This window comes from Scomber scombrus, chromosome 19, assembly GCF_963691925.1.
Source record: "Scomber scombrus chromosome 19, fScoSco1.1, whole genome shotgun sequence".
NCBI lineage: Eukaryota > Metazoa > Chordata > Actinopteri > Scombriformes > Scombridae > Scomber > Scomber scombrus.
Window position 1 is genome coordinate 7,267,920 of NC_084988.1, and position 24,087 is coordinate 7,292,006.

Sequence of the window (24,087 nt, forward strand, 5' to 3'; positions counted from 1 at the left end):
AGTTTTACCTTTAGTTTCTGAAGTTTGCGTTCCACAACGTGAGTGTCTCCAGATCGGTCGGAACATTCTTTCACGATCTCCCTCTGCTCTAAAAGCCAACGATGAAACTCCTGAACAAGATCTACAGGGAAAAGGGAGGAAAAGAGATTTAATATTTGGTGATGATATCAATACAATTAAGGTGTTTCTTGCAAAAGCACAAAGACATTTACATTCAGTGTCCACTATATATAAGCACTATATATTAAACATCTAATAAATAAATAGGAGGCTCAGAGTGTGAGGTACTGTACAACATACAAATTTAACACTTAATACCTTTAGTATTACAACAGTGTGGGGGAGTACAACTGCACATTTTATTTGTTGGTTATGGAGGATCTCACCATTGAACTGCTGTTGAAGACAGTTCTGCAGTGATGCCAACGTCCTGGCAGAGAGCTGGTTTACAGACTCATAAATCTTGATTAGGTCAGTGAGTGCTGAACCCAAACCAGCCAGCTCCTCAGAGGGATACTTTCTACACAGGGTGTTGAGGCTCTCCCTTGTGGAGTCAATACTTCCCTGCTGGTTTTGGAGCTCTTTCTGAAAGTCCTTCAAAACATGTTTAACAAAGTAGATTAAGAAAAGATGGATGATTTATAACAATAACAACTCACAAAGTAGTGAATTGTGGTACACATTCTACTACAACATTTAAAAAGTACTCAATGACTGAGATTAAAATCCTCTTTTCTCAAGTTTACAAAGCCAAGTTACATAGCCCTCACCTCTGCAAAGGTTATAATTCATTCACTATGTGATTGTAATTGAAGATTCACCTTTACTCTGCAGATGTCCTCAGGATCTGAACCAGTGGGAGACGAAACCAGGGATTCCTCCATACTTTTAAGCCAGGCAGACATCTGTGAGATGTAATCTTCTAGCTGTTTCCTTTGGGAACTGAAGTCCATGAGGTTTCCTCTAGCCTGCTCATGTAGCTTCTGCACAGAGCTGATCTTGTTCCGCAGGTCATTCTCCAGCAGCTGATGCAATGGAATAAAGGTTTTTGAGTATCTATGTAGTGACATACTGTATATGCTAATGTAAGAGATGGAGAACCTGCTTCTTCTGTAAAGTCAGGGTTAATATCTTTTTTCTCTGTGATTGCACATTGTACAATCAATTGTAAAACATAATCATTAAAAAAACAAATAACATTAGAATTGTATTTAGTACCTGTAATTTTGCAGGAGTCTCTTGACTTTGACTGCACTTCTTAAGCTCGGACACTTTGCTCTGCAGGGTTTCAAGTTTCTGCACCTTCTCACCCGCTTCCACCTGTTGATGTATCAAATAAGAGAAGCATGTTTTACATATCTATTGGCTTGATTTCTCCATTGCTAATCTGTGAGATATTTTACTATTAAAGAAATCAGTACCCAGTTTTATTACGACATCAGAAATCTTACCCGTATCATGGAGAGTCTTTCCGACACCTTCTGACTGTCGTTGAGGTTGTTCAGGCTCTCGTTCAGTTCAATCACACAGCTGCTTGTCCAGCTCTCAATGTCCTCTGTGATTTTACGCACATCATCCCACAGAGCCAAACACTGTTTAAGACGCTCAATATTGTCATCTATTCTCTCAGAAACCTGGGGAGTGGATTTAATCAGTCACTCAAGTTTACTTTTTGTTGTATGTTCAGCTTTCAAGTTTTATATCAGGAGTTGAAGATTACAAAGCTCTGCCTAAACAAATTCATGCACTGTATTATTTCTCTGTTCCATCAGCCTCACATTGTACATCACATCCAAACATCATGGTGTTACTCCTGAAGTCAAACTTACATCCAGCCACTGATCCACAAGTGTCTCCATATCCTTTTTCATCATTTGAGAGTCACACTCAGGGATGTTCTTTAGTTCATTCACCAACTGTTTTCCTTTGGTGGAAAACTGGTCCAGTTCATGCTGCTTGCCAGCCATCTCTGCCTTGACTGATTCATGCTACAAATTGAGCAAAAACAGTAAACTTTTAAGTGATCTGATGAACAAACATAATGGCAAAACCCACGAATAAGAGATTTTTTTTCATTTTTATGGAATTACTGTATGTAAAATGACATGATCAACATCTCCAAAGATAAATATTCTTCTAAGTTCAACAAGGCTTTTGCGCTGACCTTGCTGAGTGACCTTTTGGTTTCCTCATAGTCCTTCAGAACAGAGCTTATATCAACCAGAGATTCAGTGCTCTCAATGATGCTGCTGATGGAGGTTTTCAGGATTTGGTATTCTCTCATAAGCTCAACAAGAACGTTGCACTGCTCCTGTCTGTTGAAGGAAGAGAGAAGTGCATTAGCAAAATACGTACGGTTAAAGGTCAGTGAGCTGCGTGCTCATGAGTGCAACAAATTTGAAGTCAACCTACAGTTTAATGTCAAAATAGTAATGCTTTCTCCCAAAAGACTGTTACACAGTCCTTTAATTAGTGTAATCGAAAACGTTAAGATATGGAATATTTAAATAAAAATAATTCAATATGTGACATTTGCTGGGCACTTAATTAACACACTCTATGTAACTAGGTTTTATAACAGCAGCAAAGAGATCAGTTCATTACACATTGATATTTTACTTCATAACAAATATTGGGAATAAAGAAAAGAAGTAAGATGTACTGTTTTTTGCAGTGTTTCATCACAGTATGGCTTAATGGTTACAGCCTTTTGTATCATCTTTAGCTTTTATCCATCACCTTATGATAATGTTCAATTTCAGAAATGTATGAAATATTTTCTGGTATGGAAAACCCTTTTGCATTTCTACATTACCTCTCTGTAATGAGCTTCTTGGTGTCCTCCCATGTGGTCTCCAGCAGGCTGATTTCTCTCAGTACCTCTCCACCCAGCTCTGCATCTCTCTGGGCCAGTTGGTTGCCCTTGTCCCTCAGCCACTGCTCCTCATGCAGGTGTGACTGGAGCTCATCCTCCAGCTGATTAAAGAACCGTAGCCTGACAAAAAGAAGGATAATATGTTGCACATGCTGTATCTACACAAGCATGTTTGGTACTAGCCTAAATTGGTAATAACCCCAGTAATTTAACCTGAGAATCATGGACTTTACCTCTGCTGTAGAGCATGTAGCCTGGGCTCTTTGAAGCTCTGGTGGTCGGCTTTTTCTTCAATGTCCTCCACAGCTTTGAGCAGCTGTTCTTTCCGTTGTCTAAATGAAGTCCACAGAGCCCCTAAGGCCTCTGCTTCACTCTGCTTTGTACCAAGCAAGTTCCTTACTGTATCTAACTCAGTACTGAGTGAATCAGCCAGCATACGGCATGATTTATGAGACCCCTCATCAGCACCAATGTGGAGATGGCCTTTGCAGAGACTGCTGTCCAGATTAACAGCTAGAGTTTCAAGCTGGCTAATATCTGGGACAATGGTGCCCAGCTCCTGTTGCAGCTCCTCTACTCTTCCACGATCCCAGCTCCCAGCACTTTCCACAGTCTGTCTCAGACCCCGCAACACCCCTGCAGCTACACTATGAGTCTGCAGAAAAGCTTCAAGCCTTTCTAGGCACTCTAACTGGAGCTCAACTATGTTATGTGCCTCCAGGTAGGGCTGGAGACAGCTGTCGGCTCTGCTTCGTAGGAGCTGTGCGTCACCAGCCTCACAGAACTTACAGAGCTTTGCTGTCTGTTCCTCCAAGCTTTGTCTGACACTGGACTGCTTCTGTAAGGCCACCTGAGTCTCCTGTCAAAAACCAATGGAGGATTAGCTGTTGCTCATCTTTCTAGTGACTGTAAGTGGTCCTGGAAAATAATAGTACATGCACAAAATGGATGAGCAATAACTATGTGTTGTTCTTACCTTTACTTTTGTGGTGGCAGGCTGCAGGTTGCTGATGTTGATTTGAGAAGCTGAGTGTAGATTTGACAGCATGGTCTCACTCCATTGGGAGAACTTCAGCAGGGCCTGGTCAAACTGCTCTACCAGGGAGAGGTGGCTTTGAAGCTCTTGGATTCTGGGGGACAAAACAGCAGTATCGTGAGTCCAATCAGTCCTGCTTTAGCTAATATTTGAATACTTTTTAGCATTACAATAAATGCAGGGTAAAGTTTGCCATAAAAAAAAATCCCTGATATATTTGACAAGACATACTCTCCAGGAAGTCACTGTGCTTAGCCAACAAATTATTACAGCACATTACTCCTGTAAAACCACAAATTGGCGATGGTACATTACAAATTAAACAACATATGGGGTGCCCTGGTGGCCTGAAGGTTGATGTCTTGACTATAAACTGCAACATCCCCAGTTTGCATCTGGCCAGGGACCGTTTTCACATGTCATTCCAAACCTCTCTCTCCAGGTCCTGACATCTCACCACTATCGGCTATCTAATACAGGCATAACCGTGCACAATAAAAAAAAGTGGAAAAAAGCTATTTAGTGATATTTAAAGGCACTGATAGACAGATTTGTTAGGTTTGGACACAGCCAGGCTGTCTGTTTCCCCCCTTTTTTCCTTTTCCTAGTCTTTAAGCTGAGAAAACGTCACAGTCTCCTGCCTGTAGCCTCATATTTACTGGACAGATATGAGAGTGGTATTAATCCTCTAATCTAACTCTTGGCAAGAAAACAATAAGTGTACTTCCCAAAATGTCAGTCTATTCCTATAATAACAAGCTTCAGGACATCTGCCAATACAAGAGGTCTTATGAAGCCATTTTAATCAAAGACAGCCTGACTATGCTGAACTTCCCTCATCAGACCAGTCATTGGACCAGCATTTTTAATGAAAATACAATAAGGTATTATTCTCTTTTAAACTCTCTTACCTTTTAGGGAGGACCTCATTTTGAGCATGCAATCTCCTCTGCAGGGTCTCCAGCTCATCTTTCAGCTGCTTCACTGTCTCCTCTGGAGCAGTGGGGTACAATGATGTCCCCAGAGACACCAACTCAACATGAGAGAGCTCAAGGGACTTGACTTCAGAGTGTAAGGCCTGCAAGAATACATACTTTTCTTAAACAGTCAAATGTGCAGAGTTTTACTGTTTTAATTATTGCATGAATGAACATGTCTGGGGACAGCTAAATTATGTAATAGTGACTACCTCCGCAAAAATGTATTGGCTGACATATAGAGGGATACAATATTTCTGTACTACGCTGCACTCTGCAGCTTATCAACTTATCAGGCTCTAGTTCATATAAGGTTAAGTTTACAGTTTGGGCTAGAGATATGTATAGGGATAACCCTAACCCTAACCCTAGTTTTGATGGTAACAGTTACTCTTAGGGACTTGACAAGTAAAAGTAAAAACGTGTATGTTTCATAGAAAAGTGAAAAGATAAGATAAGATAAATATTTATTGTCATTGCACAAAGTTCAGGATGGCAACTTTATTCCTTCAGAAAATAATATTGTGCCACTATGTTTCAGAGAACTACATGAGTTTGTGTGGATGTATTGTACCTGCAAATCCTGTATCTCACTGCGGAGTTTGGTTTTATCAGCTGACAGACACTGACTGTCTGGTTTGGATGCAGATTCACTCCTCTCCAAGCATGAAACAAAGTTTGATCTCTGTTTTTCATACCTGAAAGTTAAAACCTGAATTATTTTTCCATTTACACAGTCTTAATTGAGAATACATCTTATCTAAAATCTGACATTATCTAAAAGTCTAGGTTAAGCCAGTGGTCAAATTTAATTGTTTTTTAAGTGCAATTAAAATCCTACATAATAAATTTACTGTATGTTCAACAGCTCTTACTTTTGCCAAAGAGAAAGCAGGGTCTCCAAAGTGCTCTGTTTGTCCTTTGCTTCCTGTACGTTTTGCTCATAGCTGGAATTTAGCTGTGTCACAGTCCTTTCTGCTTGCTCTCTGTCACTGAGCCTTCGGGCACCAGCTGACAGGGACAGCAAGGTTCCCTTCAGCCTTTCTAGACACTGACAGACATCCTGGGAAACAATAACACAAGAAAGTGACCCACAGTGCATTACCCGAGAGCTGTAAGACTGACAGAAAGGAACAAGTGGCACTTTATTAAGCATTGCAGTTATCTTTCGGATAAAGTGTACCTTTTTTAAATTAATGGAGCAAACAAAATTAAAATAATTGTTTAATTATTTAATGTTTTTTTTTAATTGAAACAGGAAAGTAAAAACAATTAAATACCATGTGGTTTTGAAGAGCTTTGTAGGTCTCTGAGGAGGAGGTGCAGGATTTGATCGGATTCTCCAGTTTTGTATGCAGCTCACCGAGAGAGGCTTCCGCCTGGAAAATAAAGATCAAAACTAACTGCATGCCCACATTTTCCCACAGTGTTACAACTGCATGTTGTCATGATATTAAAAAAAAGGGGTCAATCAGCTTATTTGTTGTACCTCCTCCAGGCTCATTTTGAACTTCTGCTGGTGAGAAGAGCTTTCCTCCAGCTGTCCATCAAGCTGCTGTACACTCTCCTTCAGCTCTTCCCAGTAACGCCCGATTTGGGTCAGACGGGCCTTGATGCGAGCCGCCTCCCCTGAAGATACAAACTGGGCCAGTGCCTGTGAGTCTGCGTCCAGCTGAGAAAGAACCTCAGCACGCTCTTGAAGCTCTGCACCAACAGCCTACAAATGCAAACAGGGTTGCAAATTAATGTACGTAAAACAAGTGAGCAAAAACAGAAACAGTGTGACGATGTTACTTGGCTAAATAAGGCCAGTACTGTTGCTCGCTTATGCTTGTGGTTGCTTCAGGTGGCTTAATTGATTCTTATAGTAGTGTTATGGTTTGTGGTTGGTGCTTGCTCGCTACAGTACTCTCACAGTTACAAAACGTGGTGTTAGCTGTATAATGCACAGTAGTACCTTCACTGTGTTGATCTGCTGCTCAAGAGGCAAAGTAGAACTCTTCAGGACATCCAGTTGCTTTTCCTTATCGGATATCCACAAGGAAAAGGCTTCAAACCCAGCTCCAAACCGATCCCACTGGATTTTCATTTCTTCAAGAGTCTTAACACTGGAACACAAGAGTAGACATCACAAATGAGCTGTTCAAAAGCTAAATATAAACAAGATATTCTGAAGAGACTTTCAAATACACTTGGCTAAACCATTAAGTATTTGCAACAGCTATCTAAAGACTACTCAAACATTATTCAGCAAACACAAAATGTAATAAAATCCATAATCCTACTCTTTTTTGAGCCCAGACTCTACTTTGTCCACTTGCTCACTGAGGGAGCGAGCTTGTTGTAAGAGCAGAGTCTTGTTTTTTGGACCAAGCTGGATTTCTGTCGCTCTCTTCAGCAAGGTGTTCATATGTGAGGCCTCTGCTTCACACTGCTTCAGCAAAACCTGTTTACGAAAAAGGGAATATTAGTAGCTTTCTCTGTTTAGCTGATATACTTCCTTTAGTGGACATGTCAAGACTAAACCACAGGATATGTCCCCAGAAAGTAAACCCAAAGACAAACTTTTCTTACTCTGGCCTGGTCGAGTTCAACAGCCAGGCTCTCTGGACTACTGAAGTTCAGGTCTCTCTCCATTGTTGAGCGTGCCTTGTTTACAAACTCATGCACTGCTTCCTGTTGGCTGTCAAACTCCTGCCAGGCTGCCAGTGTGACCTGAGGATGACAAAGCCCAAAACTAGTACGTTCAAGCACTTTATACACAGTAGCATTTTATTTATAAAACAAAACAAAGTTGATCCAAAAGTGGTAGAAGGCATTAATAACGCTTATGTGGCCCTCCAGAAGTATCGTGTAATGGCAGATATCCCTGATTAAAATCTCAACCGAAATGATACTCTGATGCGTGACTGTACTGCCAAACCAGCTCAAACCACGTCATTATGCATGCTTATGACACCACCGTTTTCTGGCCGTATCAGTGGGGGTAGTGAGTCAGCATACTGACAGAGCTATAGGACAGTTAATGTTCTGCAAGTACCTCCTCAGTCCTCTGGATATCAGTGGTTCTGCTATGAAAAGAGTCAGAAACGTCAAGTGCACCTTCATCTACACAGACCCTTAATGCTTCCTGTCAGGCACAGAAAAACCTCCAGAAAGTTTCCATTTCAAGACTTCTAACACCATCCTGTCTACGTTCTATAATAGCATCGAGAAGAGTATGATGAATGACTCACTGTATCACTCTCTTCAAAAGGAACTGTAAAGGCTTTAGCAGAAAACATCAATCAGACCTCTCTGCCCACCATTCAGGACATTTTTCCACTAATGCGGCATCTGAAAAAGCCTCTTGCATAAATGAGAATCCCTCTCTTCTCTATTCATAAAACTTAGGCAAATCTGTCTCCTTTCCTTTCCTTCATTAATTATCCATCACAGGAAACACATATGAAATAACATCGGTATGGTGCAAAGGCGTCAGATTTGGAGGCTCATTTTCAATTTTCAAGACAAAATAATATCAATGAACAATTTGGAGGGGACACTCAGTAAAACCGTTGCAGAACAGACACATATAAGTATGTACAGACGACAACAGACAAGACTTATCACCAAATATTACAAAGGACTCCAAAACTCTACAGCATATATTTGTAGCAGCTGTTAATGCCATCATTTAGTAACTAAACCGATGACATCATTAAGAGGATATGTGTCGGGATTCAGCTAAGCAGCTGACAGTGATTTATCGATCACATCGTCCATTCATTTCACAGTGATTCATCAGAGCTGCACATTGCAATACATGGGGGGAAAAAACCTTCTGACTTTTAAGAAGTTGGGAAAAGTACAGACAAACAGCTAAATCAGACAATGTCAGAGTTTATCACCTCTGTTAGTCAATCTTCTGACACTCTGTCTGTTCAACATGTTGCCAATATTTTGCAAAGACTGCAGTAATTTATTATTCTTCAATAGTAGTTGTGATTTACTGTGAAATGTTGCTCATTAACAATGTCCCATAAGTTAAATAAAACGCTGCCTTGTCACATTGCTCACCTCGAGACTTTGCTCCTGTGAATCCATATTCTGTTCCATTTTGCTGAGTGTGTTTTCTAAACTCTGCAGGTCCTGCTGCAGAGTCTCTCCCAGACCCTCCTCAGCCTGGAGCTGCTGGCCTCTGGTGATCAACTGCTGGACATCCTTTCTCTTCAGTTTTAGGCGTTTCAAAAGTTGCTAGAAGAAAAGGGAAGACACAATCACCAATAAACACTAATACATCATCTATGCCATTAAAATAAGCAAAACAAAGAACATCCATTTCATGTCCTGCAGTACCTGGTGAACAAGAAGTAGTTGTTGTGCTTCTCGAACAGTTGGGCAGTCCAGTATTCTGGTGACCTCAACCTGAGCCTCTTTCTGCCCCTGAACAAGATCATCTAAAATAGCTTGTACTTCTCCCCTGAACTGCACACAGTCCCCAACAGCCAGCACCATCTTCTCAGCCTGGAAGATAAAACAAAACAAGAACAAACATGATGGATTTAATGATGGGGTATGTATAGTCCATTCTTGCACATTGAAACATGAAATTGCTCTGATATGTAACAGCTGATAACAGATTACTGTAATATTTTTGTATCTGTATGTGCCATTAATACGTTTAAATGTTTAAGCAGTAAATTGTAGATTCCCAGAGGGGATATGACATCTGTATTGAATGCAGTGCCTTAATAAAAACAAGTGAGAGCTTCACTTACCTCCATGAGGGAAGCAAGAAGACCCTTAAAATCCGTAGAGAGCTTGCTGAGTGCACTTCCTTGCCTCTGGGCATCGCTGTCTGCACAGATCTCGATCAGTACAGCCATACGGCTTTTCAGCCAGCCAAGATTCCCCTCCTGTAGCTCTGCATCATTCCTCAGCTCCTGCTCACCACAACAGAGTGTGATATAGTCCATATGGTCAATAAAGTCATCTGATGCGAAACATTTTTACAGTCTCATCTCATCAATAATGACATGAACAAGCTACAGCACATCACATTGTTTGCCGTAGAAGAGGGACTAACTTACCGTGATGGTAGCCTTCACCTGGCTATATTTTCTGGGGTCGTTGGCTCGGTTTCTCAGCAGCCTTAGCTGACTCTCTTTAGATATAAGCCAGCAGGAGAGTTCGGCATACCTGTTTCACATCAGAAATGGAAAAATCTACTTAAAAACTCAACAAGATGTCAGGAATAATTAAATGTGAGAGGAGAGAACAGGCTGAATTCTTGCACCCTGTCAGTACATTGTTTCAGTCATATACATTTGTCAGGCATCAAATTCATAATGTGAAACATTTTATACTAAAGCCTCAGACCGTAACAATTATCCAAAAGTGGAGCCAAATCTCACCTGAGACAATTATAACATCAATAATTGATTAAAAAATCCTTAAAATGAGACAAACAGTATATGGGAAAAATCCATGTAAAACAAATGAAAGTAACATTTGTATTATACGAACCATTGTATCTCAAATAACCCTTTGTTTTAGGAGTTATTACATAAAAATTATACAGTATTAGTGCTTTAATATAATCAACACATTATAAAGATCTCCCTGTTGAATTAAAAAGTTCAGGAGCTACAAGGTTTTGCTGCAGCTAATATTCACCCCTCAAGATGTAATTATACATCAGGTCTACGTGAGCTACGTGGTGACTACAGGGCATGTAAATGGTCGGTTTCAGGCTCCTCTCTGTTTACTATTGTGTCTACTTTATGTGCAGTGTCTTAATCACAACTGTCAATCTGTATCTGAAGTGAATTACAGAATTTAAAACGTGATTAATTTGGGTATGAAAGGCTTGCTGCTGCCTGGTAAAACTCAACACATTCCTCAACATTGCTTTAACAAAAACAAGTCATTTTGAATTTGAATTTTTTATCACTGCACCTTGCGTTGTACTCCTTCCATTTATCTTGGTGCTGCATTAGCTTCTGATGGGTGTTCTCGATTTCCTCACGGACCTCAGATAAGTCTTTAACAGCTGTGTCAAGGATCTGGTGGGCAGGATCGCCTTCAGGAAGTTTCTGACAAAGTTCCTCCATTAGTTGCAGCCTCTTCTCACAGATGGACTGAGGACCCTTTTCCCTGAAGAAAGCCTAAAGTAAGAGAACACAATTAGTTGCGTTAGAAGTGCACGCCATGAACAAAGGGTATAATTTGTTTTATATATCATAAGTAGGTGTGTGTAATTTCAGTTGCCCTAAGTTTGGATCATAGGATGATAAATTATTAGATCTAAATCTTTATTTGAAAAAAAAATGAAGACACAGAATGCTGCTGAATGAGGACAGTATTTGCTTGATACTAGACTATGCCAGTTCCTTTGAATTAGTTCATCAAAATCTTCCCACAAGGCTACAGAGCAATGAATCAGCGCATATCAATACATGTTGAATTAAGCTTGCCCTCCCTGCTGAAATGAAAGCAAATTCCATCGACCCCAGTCATGTGGTCATTAATATATGATTAATTGATTGATTGATTGATTGATTGATTGATTGATTGATTGAAACTCAGCCAGGCAGTCAGCCACTCTGTGCTCACCCTATGCTCCTTGATGAGCCTCTCGCTCCCCATGCTAGCCAGGTGGCGGTTCTCCCTGGTCACCTCCGCCTGGCACTCCTGCAATGACACCATCAGCTTGCTCCTCTCCGCCTCCACTTTCAGATGGAGGAGGTGAAACGGGGCTTCTGTTTGAATATCCTGGAAGAGGAGAAATACACAAACTATGAGATTAGATTCAGAGAAATTTGTGCAGTATGTTTCAAGAAATGTATTAACTAGAAGGGATATAGAAAGTTTGGTTTATGAAAAATATTATTATAAGTCTTGCACCAGTAACCATTTTGGAGCTGACAACATGCATTTGAGAGAGAAGTACAAAATTAGCTTGTCACTGTCACTATTAATGTGACCAACCTTCCAGTGTTTGTGCAGTTTCCTGACTGTTTCCTGCAGCGATTGCTGCTCCTGCTCCGGCAAAATGTCTGTCAGCTCATCACAAGCTTTGAGGAATGTATTCAAAACCCGCTGGTCCAGCTGTCCAAAGAACTCCTGCAAAGACATCACACGTCACACTTTGAACAGGGCAGGTCATGTCTCATTTAGATGCATCCTCTGGTTTAATTACATATATATATCCTTTTATTCCATGCTGTGCTGAGACAGACAGGCGTATTTAATTATTATTTTGGACAGGTTTTGAACAATTACATTCAATATGATATTTGCAATCAAGAAAATAGGCATATGTGTGGTAAAGAAACCATATGACTAGACGTACTATACAGTGTAGTTTGGATTGTGTATGATGCCTGAATCCTGCACATGATACATTTTCTTACCGTGTGTTTCTTGAGCAGCTCCTCTGGGTTGCCTCTTTCTGTCAAGCAGCTCTGTGCCATTTTAAGAACCTTCTCCAGCTCCACTCGTGACTCTTCAAATCTCTTCATAAGGCTGCTGTTTGCCTCAACGTGCTTCCGCCACTCTGTAGATTCTCTAATCATGGCCTAAACACACACACACATAATTCAATGACAATGCAAAATGTGTTTATATTTAACTCTAATTGAATAATGTGGCCCTTTGAGGTTTACCTGTGAGGAGGCCTGGAGGTCTGCAACTCTTTTCTGCAGAAGACCCATGTCCATGTGCTGCAGGGTTTTACTGCTGTTCATTATTTTCTGGATGGTCTGGTGATTTCTCTCTATCACTGTCAGACACTTCTTACAGCTGTGCGTGAAGGTCGCAAGCTCCTGCAGCATTTAATGTCAAGCATAGTGTTAACCATTCATTAATCTTCTAATTATTTTAGTCTAAAAAATGTGATTTATATAAAAGTCACTCAATAAAACTGTTACAGTACCATATTGAAACATTATTAGATTAGTCACCTGGCATTTCTGTTTAAAGTCTACAGGTCCGTCTGAGTCGGTAGAACTGGTAATATGACTGGCCTTCTCCAGAGCCTGATAGAAACCTGTGATGTTCTTCTCCATTTCTTCAAGTTGAGGTAAAAGCGACTGAGACTCTCTCAGCAGAGGCAAGCACCGCTCCCTTACCTGATCAGAGGAAAGCATGTCGATTAAAGTGAATCACAAGTGATCGATGTATCATTTTGTTCTATTCTGACATCAAAATAACAGTTAACAATAACAGTTTGAGATATAGCTTGACATTTAAGTTTAGTCTTAAGGTTGTGTTCACTGTCGTCACTGCAGAAAACTACATCCTATTAAATTATGCAATATAATTTTTACTGCAGCTAATTCAAGCTTCACATATTCCAAAAATGTAATCATTTGTATAAATCGTTTGCAGATTATGAAAAGCTCTGTATTTTATTATAGTAAAGCTAATTAGATTGTTTGTTTAGTACCAAAAAATAACTGAAACATTTATGTATCAAAGCTCTGGTTGACTGTTGGTTAAGGTTAGGGTAAAGTATGGGTATGCGTCTGTTTACTTTTATATATAAAATATAATCATTGTTTTCCACATCTTGCAACAGCGTGTTTTCCAGAGAAAAACATTTTTCTATTTTTTATATTTTTATGTAAATAAGTACTCAGGCTGAAATAATACATTTTATAACAATATAAGTTATGAGCAAGTTCAATACAAAATGGGCATCAGTATCTGCCTTAAAAAATAGTTAACAACGAACACACATGCACAGACAAAAAATACATGAAAGACTGTTCAGTATATTAACATTGGTCAGACCTTGCTCAGCTGCTCTTTGATTGAGACCATTACAGCCATCATCTGTGAAACCTCCTCCTGCGGGGTGTCTTTGGTCAACAGCTGAGCGGTACGGCTCGCTGCTTTACATGCTGCTTCCATTGCTGGCACTTTGTGCTTGATTTCCTACAGGAAGTTGAGATACACAGTATAATTATTTTTCATTGCACAGAGCACAGTGGAAACATCTGTCTAACCTGAGGATGAGTGTGTGGGCTGTTTACCTCAACATCTTGAACAAATGCTCTGACATTCAAGAAAGATACTTGGACAGGAGCAGTCATCTTCTCATTGGTTGCATCCATGAACATCTTTAAAGTATTAATACCATCTTGGTAGTCTTGCCTCAACTTATCAACCTCATCTGCTCTTGCATACTGCCAATGAAACAGAGGAAGACAGTGAAAAGTTGAGCTGCTGTAATGAAAACTATCATTATATATTTTTTGTGGTACGTGTTTTTCAAAAGATGTAATTCATTTACATGTTTGACTTTGACAAAAAGCTCCCTCCATCTCCCGTTCAGAAGAAGAAGCTGCTGCTTTAGATCTCGTGAGACTGTTTCATCGCAGGTCTCAATGAGGAAGTTCCCGGCATCGTTCATGTCCATGTGCTGCTGGATCCAGTGAGAAAAGTTTCTGAAAAAGTCCTAAAACAAGAAAGAAAAACAAAGGATGTATAGTTTTCAGAGTCACATATGCTTTGTGTACGTGGTAAAAACATTTAACACAACAATTAAAAGCTGTACATGTCAAATACCATTTATAATCAGTGTGACTGTACTTACACGTTTGGCATTCTCTGACTGGTTAAGCATCTGCTCAGCGTCCTCCAGCCACGCCTGCAGAGCTGCCACTGTGCTACTGTACTTCTCCCAGTTAGAGATCACCTCCTCCAGCATACTACGAACACTTCGCACCTCCAAAGCCATGTTCCTCCACTGAGCTGTGGCATCACTGAGAAATTTACTCACCCCTTCTGCTTCGTCAACTGAAAATTAAAAATATGCCAACAGGTCAATTTAGAGACATCCAAGTTGGGTTTCGCCTGTATAAAAACAGCAGTTGATTATGTCTTCTGATTAGCCATTTGGTTGATCCTATGTTATGTCAAAAAGATCATGCTAAAACAGCATTCCAATTATTGTTACTTTTTCATGCAAAATGTAATTTTGTATTTATTTATTTTTTTACTCCTGGATGTTAAAAGAATGTTAGAAAAGAAAAGTGCAGCCCCAGAAAGAAACAGCTCACGAGACAAGCAAAGTTAGGGTTTTAAAGATTGTCAGGCTGTTTTTGGACTTACCTTTGTTACAGGTCTTAGACCCTGTAACAGGAAATCGATAATATGACGATGAGTTGTCAATATGTTTACAATGAGCCCAGACAAATACTTATATACACGTATATATAATTCATTATTAAAGAGGAAAGAGGCTTACTTGAACTGTCAGACTTTATATACACCTCTGCTGCTTGTTTAAGGGATGTGAAGATTATCTCATACTGCTCAAAGAACCTGTGGCCTTCAATGAAAGTCTGGAATAGAAAGGAAAACATGAAATTAAAAATGAAACAGTCTGACAGGCACAGTGTAATACTAATAATACTTATGCAACACTAATATTTTTAACTCACAAGGTAACTTTGCAACAAGAGTTCAACCGAGTCCCGTCGGCCATATTTAATGATCCAGGACTTGAGTTTTGACTCAGCCAACACAAGAAACGCCATTACTCGATACTTCATTTCACAGAATTCCAGTTTGATCAGGTGAGCGTGCGATGATGTCGACACAAAATTGAACCTGCAAATTTAACGCAGTGATTAAACACAATAATCATACAATTTATGCTTTGATTTTACAAGAGGCAAAGAAAAACCAAACACAGATTACTTTCTTAGATATCACAGTACATAAAATTAGAACGTATTAAAGGTCATACCGTTCAGCCATGTCCTGGAGCTGTTCAGGTGGGACAGGTACCCCGTTCACTGATCTGTCCCTGTGGATCTGCTGGAAGGGTTGCCTATGCGATTCCAAGTTTTTTAATACCTCCTGTAAAATGTAAACCCAAGAAAATGTTGTACTGCATCTCCTTTCAGCTGTACCTGCATAAAACAATAGCAATAGAAATGGTAGGTATTCACTCTGTTACCTTATGCTGCTCTAGTTTTCTGTGAAGAACATTGGCTGTTTCGTCATGAGCGTGTTGGATGGGAATGTCTTCCCTCAGAGCCATCTCTGCCCTGTGAAGCCAGGCTCCAATCACTCCCAGAGGACCAGGCAGGGACTTGTCCAGATGGATGTGCCAGTCCAGCAGCTGCAATTGACATCCATTAAAAACCCACTCAACCAAAGCAAGATCCCACCATAGAGGAGGCCATGCTGAACAGAACATGACCACATGTTTACAAGCAGTCAGGCTACAAAGGAGTTTTATGCCAGTCTAGACAAGCTGTAGATGTCCAGAGGAGCAGACTGCCCCAAAGAACAAAACCTCCTCTGTTCCCATCTACTCCCCTCTGGACAAACTCTAATTCAGTCGCCTGCAACACACTAAACTTACACTGGCAGTGGGTAAAGAGAGGAGCTCTGAGTTGTGTGTTCTCCCATTATGATCAGTGCAATGATGCAATTTTTAAGCAAAGAAAAACATAATGACAAATTTAGAAAAGAATATCTATTTTATTCTATTCTCAGGTTTTGTTCATTTTCTTTGTGGATAGGTAATCTCATAATTCATGTTGTGCAGGTATATAATACAGTTACAATTACCCTGGCAGACACACGGTCCCAGGCCTGCTTGACCAGAGCTTGGTCCACAGACAGCTTGCCATCTCTGTTGACTGGTTGCAGCAGTGGATCTGTCTGCTTTTTCTTCATCTCATACTGTACACGGAAGCTCTTAAATGCCTGCAAAACAATGGAATAAAAGGAGATAAGAGGAGGTAAGGTCTTTGTCATAGCTAAATGTTATATAACGTTGTTCTGTGTATTTTCAGGCCTAGTTCACCTGATATTTGTCAGTGAGGTTTCCCTCTGCTCCTTGGGCCCGCAGCACATCTCTCTCCAGCTGGTCTAAAAACACCTTTAGCTCTCTCAGCATTTTCCGCTCCTCTCTCTGTCATAATTAGGAAACATTTTGCTTAGAGTCACAGGGGGAAAATATATGATGCTAAATGCCAATATGTTAAGAAGCACACACAACACTGACATCCCAGAAACACTTCAACAATTAAGATTAGATATAAAAAAAAACACAGTTAAGTATTAGGAAAAATACAGAACCTGTTAAATTTCCACACAAAGTTATTCTCTACTTCTTTGCAGATTAGTTTTAGAAGTCATGGTAGAAGAAAAAGGGGTATGGATACTACTATCCTCATCAAACCTCAACACTAAGTTTGTTAATTTAGTTGAACATACCTCAAGCATTTGTTCTATATCTTGGGGAGCAAACTATCCAGGAAAGCAGCAAGGCACACAGAGAGATGCAAACACACCACACAATGCATTAGAATAGCAAGGGAAAAAAATAGGCAAAATAGATGGGAAATGAGATGGAGAGGTAAAAATATAAACCCCAAACAGAAAGCATGCAGCGCTATGACCTGAGCTCTCACCTGCAGCACTGGCACCGACAGTGCAAAAGTTGGAATTGAGCCAAGAAGCAGCTTAATGTGCACAAAAATAAGTAGATGGAAAAAAATAAATGAGTGTGTGATGATTGAAACCAAATGATTGATGATTATATTACCACTGTGATCATGCTGTGATTATTTTTGGCTCATTAGAACTTTATTTGATAAAATGACAAATATGAAGAATTGAAGACACAGGCGTACATCAATTAAGCTCAGCAGCAGGTATAGCATATTAACATTTACTGTTGCTATGATCTCTATGAATCATGATATACTAGACAATAAAATATGAATGGCAACAATATAGACAACTTTGAAAAATAATAACACGTGGAGTTAAATATCAATTGTAATACAGTATATAGTGCTAACTCAATGATATTTTCTCCAAAATTTGCCCATGTATGACTACCTTTCATGGACATAATATACAGTTCAATACAGGCGTGAAAAAAGGTACCTCATCCTGTTGTCCATCAGTTTCCAAGTGGTGAGGGTTTGGGTAGTGTTTGAGGAACTGAGCCACATATGTCATGATGGATTTTTCATCTGGCTTGTCTACATCCACATCTGCAAAGCAACACACGCAATGCATGATGCACAGGATGAAAGTATACACTGAAAAGGATTTTCCAGCCTCCAAATGTCAGTATTGTGTCAGCATTTAAATGTTAACTTAACTTAATACTTGAAGAAATAAAAGGCAGATGTGACAGAGCCATTACATTTGGTAATAAGTCTATAAAGCATTAAAAAAAAACATTTTGTGCCATCAAGAGGATAAATCTCCTGAGGCCTGACAGCTAATTATACATATCTACTTTCATCTCCATCCTTGACCTGATGTTTCTAGAAATCAGGGTCAAGCTCCTGTAAAAGCAGAGACGGTTTGGTGCAGTCTTTGTGCAATAAAGCACAACGATTCTGCTCTCTGAAGACAGAATTGCAGAGCCACTGCAGACTGCTTCACTTCTACAACGACTAAAACTCTGAGCCACAAGAATCCTAATCCTCTGGAGGGGTACGCTGATGTTTTTAATACATGTTCTGTCAAAAACACTCAAAGGAATAGATCAAAGGAGTAATACTATTTACTTTACATATAATCAGAACCGTATAGTTGCTCTTGTTATGCTTGGCAAATGTTGAATTATCATGCAAAAGTAAGAATAACACAAATCCATTAAGTTAGTGACACATTGTTATTGCTATTGAATCTGACTCTGGGTAAGAAAGGTCAACGGCACCTTCTGGATCGAGCAGTCGAGGAATGCCCAGTTCATTTTCTGCAATTGAAAAGGCCTCCTCTAAATTCTCCCTGTTGCTCCTCCTCCGCACCACCTCCATATCCACCAGATCTGGCCTGATGGCAAACACCACTGACTGGAACGCAACGCCACTGCGCCAGCTGGCACCAAAGTCCTTCACCTCAAGTCCATGATTCCTGAGAAACATACATGTAAGCATTTATGTTATGCAAATTCTTATCTGAGACAGAAACCTTGAAAATAACAAGTATCTAAACCTTATCTATGTATATTATTCAGCAAATAGAAATGTATCTACACACATATCCATAAACAAATTGCACCTGGCCAAAAAAATTATTTGTAAGTGACATACTTGGCAGCCGTGCACTGCACCCATCTGAGCAGGGCCTTCTTGGCATTGCCCTGAAATTTGTTAACCACTTTCCTCTTCATGGGTGGGCTTCCTGTTTCAGAGTTAGGTATACTCTCCACAGATGAGTTGCTGTTAGACAGGGCCTGGAGGGCTGGCAGGTTGCTGGTTAATTCCTCAATCTAAATGGAAAAACAATAACAAAAGATAAAAGTGTTTTTTGAGACCACAGTAACGTGAGATCTTTCCGAATCCCCTTTTTTTCTGACATAATCTAACCTCCACATTGGATTAAAATGTTGACTAAAATGTATTTGATGACAGAGTTTTTGATGTGCAGGGTTTACTCATAGGGCAGCAACTGACCTTAGAGTGAGCACAGTTATTAAAGTCTACGGATTTAGGGAAGTATTACCTGGAAGTAGAGGATAACGGTCCATATCAACCCAAGGACAATTGATGGTCGTCCATCTGCGATGTCGGTGGCATGAATGTTAACAAGTTTGATCTGAAACAAAAGCCAAGCAGAGGATTATGCTAGAAAATAAGTCATCTGGAAGACTTCTTGGAAGTGAGAATTTTCTACATTTTCATCTAGAGAAGCCCTTTGAGTTTCATACCGTCCACAAAACTATTGCAAGCTTTTTGTTGTTGTTGTTGTTGCTCACAATCATCAAAGTCAGATCTTTGATGCAGATAAGTATTATAATTATGGAGCATCCCGATAGCCAAACCAGGAAGGCAGAAACAGCCACAGAAAAAGTGAACCAAACAGGGAAAAAAGACAGATTGTGTTCAACTAGGCAGTAAAGGAAAAGCAGATGCACCACAACACTGCAAACCTTGCATCAGAAAAGTGTCATAATTTGCCATGTTTACATCCAGCATGTCTACAATTTACCAGCTTAGAAAAAAGCAGGTAGCCAGACACATCAGAAATCATTGTACTAGTCAAAACGCATGTCAGTAATAAAGCATAATGGCCTCAATCATAGAAACAGAATGGCTGTATCCAAGCATCGTGTAGTACACATCGTGCATCAAATGAAAAGAATGCATACAGTTTATGATCACACAGGGTGTTTAACGGCGACTGACCGGAGATCCTCGATACAGAGACTGAAGGCACATATGATGGGGGAAGAGATCACAACAATGTAAGTCTCAGTCCTCAGGGAACCCAGAGAAAAGTGGGACACAGGCTTTATAGAGCCAAAGGATTTAGAGATGGGTTATGTAATCAAGAAGTCCCGTTTCTAGCTGATGCTTCTCTGCAGAGCATGAGCCGTGCAGACAGAGGCACCTTGTGTACACTAAAAAATATCTGATATATTGTAGAGCCTTTTTCTAGACTTCTTTAAGACATGCCATCATTTTTTATAGTATAATGTAAACTTGTGTTGGAAAAGGTCACCTTCAAAAAGGTTCAATGATTACCTTCCTGCCTTCGAGGAATTTGAGGGCAGTGCCGATGTTGGAAACCCAGTGAATCCTCTTCAGCTGGCGGCCTTGCTCAGAGGGCTAAATAAAGAACAGACAGTGAAAATGACACTAGGAAATCAATACAAAGCTAGGGATAGCTTAATTAATAATTTGCTGATTTGAAAAATGGTAAGAAATAAGTGCAGATGGTAATTTTGTCTGCTGTACCAGCCAATCACATCGAAAAGCCATCATATTTGGCACTAGTTGCCTGGTAAAATAGGGAAAGTGGTCTGGAAGTATTATCAAGGCTTTAAGAGAAACATTATAATTTTGTTCTTTAAAAATTAGTTTAATTGAGATCTGTCTGAAATGTTTAGCTCATATAAACCAGCAGAGCTCATGTCTCAAAAGCAATAAATGAAACCATCTGGTTTTCTGACTCATTTTCCAAGTAACAGCCTTACAGGCGACATGGCACTTTGTATCAAGACAGGTCTCATTACCAAATACCTATCACAGTCTGAGCTTGTGTGTGTGTGTGTGTGTGTGTGTGTGTGTGTGTGTGTGTGTGTGTGTGTGTGTGTGTGTGTGTGTGTGTGTGTGTGTGTGTGTGTGTGTGTCTGTGTGTGTGTGTGTGTCTGTGTGTCTGTGTGTGAGCGAGAGAGGGTCAGGGAGAGACAAACACTGGTGAGCCAGCAGCTTCTCACAGTGAGGAAGCTCAGATGTTAATTATGATTGTGTAATTTCTGTGCAGTGACCTAACACTTAATGTGAACAACAGCAACTTATCTGGGGACTTCTTCATGTTGTAAATGCATATACGGTAAACAAAAATGTATAAAATGGATCTGCCTCAACTTCATGTTGCCTAACAAAAGAAGCTAGAATGGACATATAATGTTTAATTAAGTTTTGGTTGCAGCCTGATTCAATTGTGCTGTAACTATGAAAGCACTGGAATAAACAGATCAATTCCACTTAATTTTTTCTCTGTTTTCCTCCAATTAACTGGGATAAAAACATCTAATGATCTCCTAAACACGAACATGAAAAACGTCAAGTATGATCTTCATTGCTTAGCTGTGGAAGAATAGCTTTAAAAAGGATTCAATTGTTTCAATGAACAGCTCCTGACCTCTGATTCGCTGCCCACATCTCAAATTTGTTCAGTGACAGAATGAAGTGAGACAAAATAATTGTCGGGCTAATCACAAGCATGTCTCAAAATTTTGCAAGTCATTCATTCAACTTTGACAGTTTTTAAAAATCTATTATAATTGACTTATTGTAACTCAAAAACAAATATGACAGATGCACTTGAATATGCCTGTGGGTTTCTTGTTTTACATCGTTAAATAAACAGGATCATAAAGCATAATATAATGTAGAGAATCAACTCATAAAAGTTGATTTGTTAATATGAAGGTAAAAGACATGTCCTCATTTACACATGCCTTATTCTGAACACACATCATGCAGGAGGGCACTCAATTTGTTGTAAATCCACACATATAATCAAGAGTATAAATCACTTTGCACAAAAGAGTGACTTAAGCATCTTAAAAAGGTACAAATCAGGCTCAACATATCCATGCAACTCGTGCTAAAATCCTGTGCAAAGTGATTCAGAAGCATTACTTACTAGTCTTTGGCCAGACAGCACTTCCAAAAGAGCCAAAAGCTTCACCCCATCTTTGATGTCCTCAAAAAGGTCGTTAACCTCTAGTGGCGGTTTATGCTGGAGGAGAAAAAAACACAACTTTAACATGCAGAAGCTAAACATCATGAAAAATCACTCTAATTAGAAATGAACAAATCTTTAGAGCAGCTTTTATAGAACCAGTAATGTTTTTGTATTGTTGATTCTATAGTGTGAAAGGATATTGGTATTCTAACCCATTACCAGGAAGAGATACCAAATGCTGTTTGTGGGAAACAGGCTTGTTAGCAACAACTACAGAGCCTCCCTGCAGCTGAAAAGATGGTGCCTTTGCCTCAGCGGTGGCTTGGTGCCCAGTCCTGAGGCGATGGTACTCGTTTAACCCTAACTGGATACTGTCTGCTGATATGATATCAACACATTTCCAGATCTGTATAATCTCCAAAATGAATGAAAGTGTCGTTACCTACTGGGTTACACAGGCAGCACGGTGTAAGGAAACTAAACAGATGTGTATTTTTTCAGCAGAATGAAGCTTTAATTAAAAGGAAAGCTCACCATGGGAATTCTTTATTTGGCACAGTATACAGGCCATTTCACAACTCAACATACTTCATACCAGGATGCAGTTGGCTGCCTATTTGGGGCAAAGCTGTGTAAAGAGGCAAGCGTCTGCCCTGTTATTCTGCACATGTACACTTTTTCTTCTTGTGACTAAAGTAATGTAGAGGATGTGTTATGTTTAGTCTTTATTCAAATACTATTTTTTTTAATGTATTTGACCAAAACATGCATTGTTAAATTAACAGCTAAGGTCCATTAGTACTGCATGACTGAAGACAGTGTTTGCATATATGACAGTAAACAGAGTATCTTTGGGTTTTGGACTGTTGACAAAAGAAGATATTTTCAAGAAGTGACATTGACTCCAGGAAATTGTAGAATAGTCTTTTTCTGCCATTTTATAGTGCAAACGATTAATTGACTAATTGAGTAAATAAGCAGAAGATATAATGAAAATAATAGTTATTTGCAGCCATAATTATATACTATTTTACTATAGGAACATACAACTAGTCTGTTTCTACTTGTCAAATGACAACAACAAAAAAGTAATCTTATGCTTATCCAGTTATACTGCTAATATATTCAATCACACAAAAATAGCCTCTGTCATTTAAAGTATCAACCCCACCCTGGAAAATCAATTTACAGAGCAACAGAGTCACATGAAAAGTGCTAAGAGTGGAAAAACTTTGAAAAACACTGGAAAACTGATAATAATACACCGTCAGAGGAAATGGAAACAAAGCCACTTAGGGAAAGCATGACAGCTGGAGGAAGTTTAAACTCCGATAATAAAACACTTTCACCTAGAAAAAAGGAGATTCTGCTATTCATCACTTTTTCACACATCCAAATGATTTCCAGTAGAATTTTATTATCAGTGCAACAAGTCTTTAGTGCACTGACATTAAAAAGTCACATCCCCTGTAAAGTATCCAGTTAAATAAGCGAATAATATCTGTCATACAGAGGCAACTGCAGGGTAAATATGACTAGGTGAAAGCTCTTTCGTGATGTGGCTTTTTTTCTAATGGTCCTATTGGTATGCACAGAGAGTGAGCCGGGCGCAGTGCATGAATAAAGAAGAATAGACCAACAGAGCGTCTCTACGTTGGCCCACCACATAACTGAGATTCTTCTAAAGTTTTAGAAGCCATGCTTTGAACTACTGTGGGCAGATTAGGCTCAACAAAAGACCCTTCTCTTTGGTTCCAGATCCAGATCTAACCCCTGTATCTGTGTCTGATTAGTTGTACACTCTGCTGTGTCATCTGTGATTACAGTCACATAAGGATTACCTGTGACTTTTTCTGCATTTGGACAATGTTCTGGGAAATATTTTCAACTATTTCTGATTACTCATAGTTCTGTTTTTCACTTTAATACACAATCTAATAAAGATTATGTTATTTTAGGGTCACAGTGTGTGATGTAATACACCATGAGCATGTGTTATTTTGGTACACTTAGTGCCTTATAATTTA

At 39.5% G+C, this 24,087-nt stretch overlaps 1 protein-coding gene across 2 annotated transcripts in view; it reads right to left on the bottom strand.

Annotated features, from left to right (window-relative positions):
- Nucleotides 1-24,087, bottom strand: part of syne1b (spectrin repeat containing, nuclear envelope 1b) — a 75,437-nt gene that overhangs the window by 49,108 nt on the left and 2,242 nt on the right. Inside the window, exons 3-49 of one of the 2 annotated variants that reach the window (XM_062440588.1) lie at nucleotides 22,019-22,114; nucleotides 20,389-20,472; nucleotides 19,367-19,459; nucleotides 18,955-19,133; nucleotides 18,579-18,775; nucleotides 17,792-17,901; nucleotides 17,311-17,361; nucleotides 17,114-17,146; nucleotides 16,701-16,808; nucleotides 16,463-16,600; nucleotides 15,843-16,007; nucleotides 15,630-15,742; nucleotides 15,322-15,490; nucleotides 15,126-15,222; nucleotides 14,990-15,010; nucleotides 14,472-14,674; nucleotides 14,169-14,333; nucleotides 13,909-14,061; nucleotides 13,667-13,810; nucleotides 12,835-13,002; nucleotides 12,538-12,696; nucleotides 12,286-12,450; nucleotides 11,861-11,995; nucleotides 11,486-11,644; nucleotides 10,829-11,037; nucleotides 9,961-10,069; nucleotides 9,649-9,813; nucleotides 9,227-9,394; nucleotides 8,948-9,124; nucleotides 7,463-7,603; nucleotides 7,174-7,334; nucleotides 6,846-6,996; nucleotides 6,378-6,605; nucleotides 6,169-6,267; nucleotides 5,764-5,951; nucleotides 5,463-5,586; nucleotides 4,823-4,989; nucleotides 3,852-4,005; nucleotides 3,109-3,734; nucleotides 2,816-2,995; nucleotides 2,165-2,315; nucleotides 1,830-1,988; nucleotides 1,452-1,634; nucleotides 1,219-1,320; nucleotides 822-1,025; nucleotides 387-594; nucleotides 9-121 (exon numbers count right to left, since the gene is read on the bottom strand). In XM_062440588.1, coding sequence (XP_062296572.1) covers nucleotides 9-121; nucleotides 387-594; nucleotides 822-1,025; nucleotides 1,219-1,320; nucleotides 1,452-1,634; nucleotides 1,830-1,988; nucleotides 2,165-2,315; nucleotides 2,816-2,995; nucleotides 3,109-3,734; nucleotides 3,852-4,005; nucleotides 4,823-4,989; nucleotides 5,463-5,586; nucleotides 5,764-5,951; nucleotides 6,169-6,267; nucleotides 6,378-6,605; nucleotides 6,846-6,996; nucleotides 7,174-7,334; nucleotides 7,463-7,603; nucleotides 8,948-9,124; nucleotides 9,227-9,394; nucleotides 9,649-9,813; nucleotides 9,961-10,069; nucleotides 10,829-11,037; nucleotides 11,486-11,644; nucleotides 11,861-11,995; nucleotides 12,286-12,450; nucleotides 12,538-12,696; nucleotides 12,835-13,002; nucleotides 13,667-13,810; nucleotides 13,909-14,061; nucleotides 14,169-14,333; nucleotides 14,472-14,674; nucleotides 14,990-15,010; nucleotides 15,126-15,222; nucleotides 15,322-15,490; nucleotides 15,630-15,742; nucleotides 15,843-16,007; nucleotides 16,463-16,600; nucleotides 16,701-16,808; nucleotides 17,114-17,146; nucleotides 17,311-17,361; nucleotides 17,792-17,901; nucleotides 18,579-18,775; nucleotides 18,955-19,133; nucleotides 19,367-19,459; nucleotides 20,389-20,472; nucleotides 22,019-22,114 — 7,272 coding nt within the window. The remainder of the gene's footprint in view (nucleotides 1-8; nucleotides 122-386; nucleotides 595-821; nucleotides 1,026-1,218; nucleotides 1,321-1,451; nucleotides 1,635-1,829; nucleotides 1,989-2,164; nucleotides 2,316-2,815; nucleotides 2,996-3,108; nucleotides 3,735-3,851; nucleotides 4,006-4,822; nucleotides 4,990-5,462; nucleotides 5,587-5,763; nucleotides 5,952-6,168; nucleotides 6,268-6,377; nucleotides 6,606-6,845; nucleotides 6,997-7,173; nucleotides 7,335-7,462; nucleotides 7,604-8,947; nucleotides 9,125-9,226; nucleotides 9,395-9,648; nucleotides 9,814-9,960; nucleotides 10,070-10,828; nucleotides 11,038-11,485; nucleotides 11,645-11,860; nucleotides 11,996-12,285; nucleotides 12,451-12,537; nucleotides 12,697-12,834; nucleotides 13,003-13,666; nucleotides 13,811-13,908; nucleotides 14,062-14,168; nucleotides 14,334-14,471; nucleotides 14,675-14,989; nucleotides 15,011-15,125; nucleotides 15,223-15,321; nucleotides 15,491-15,629; nucleotides 15,743-15,842; nucleotides 16,008-16,462; nucleotides 16,601-16,700; nucleotides 16,809-17,113; nucleotides 17,147-17,310; nucleotides 17,362-17,791; nucleotides 17,902-18,578; nucleotides 18,776-18,954; nucleotides 19,134-19,366; nucleotides 19,460-20,388; nucleotides 20,473-22,018; nucleotides 22,115-24,087) is intronic. The other variant, XM_062440589.1, reaches the window with a different exon arrangement.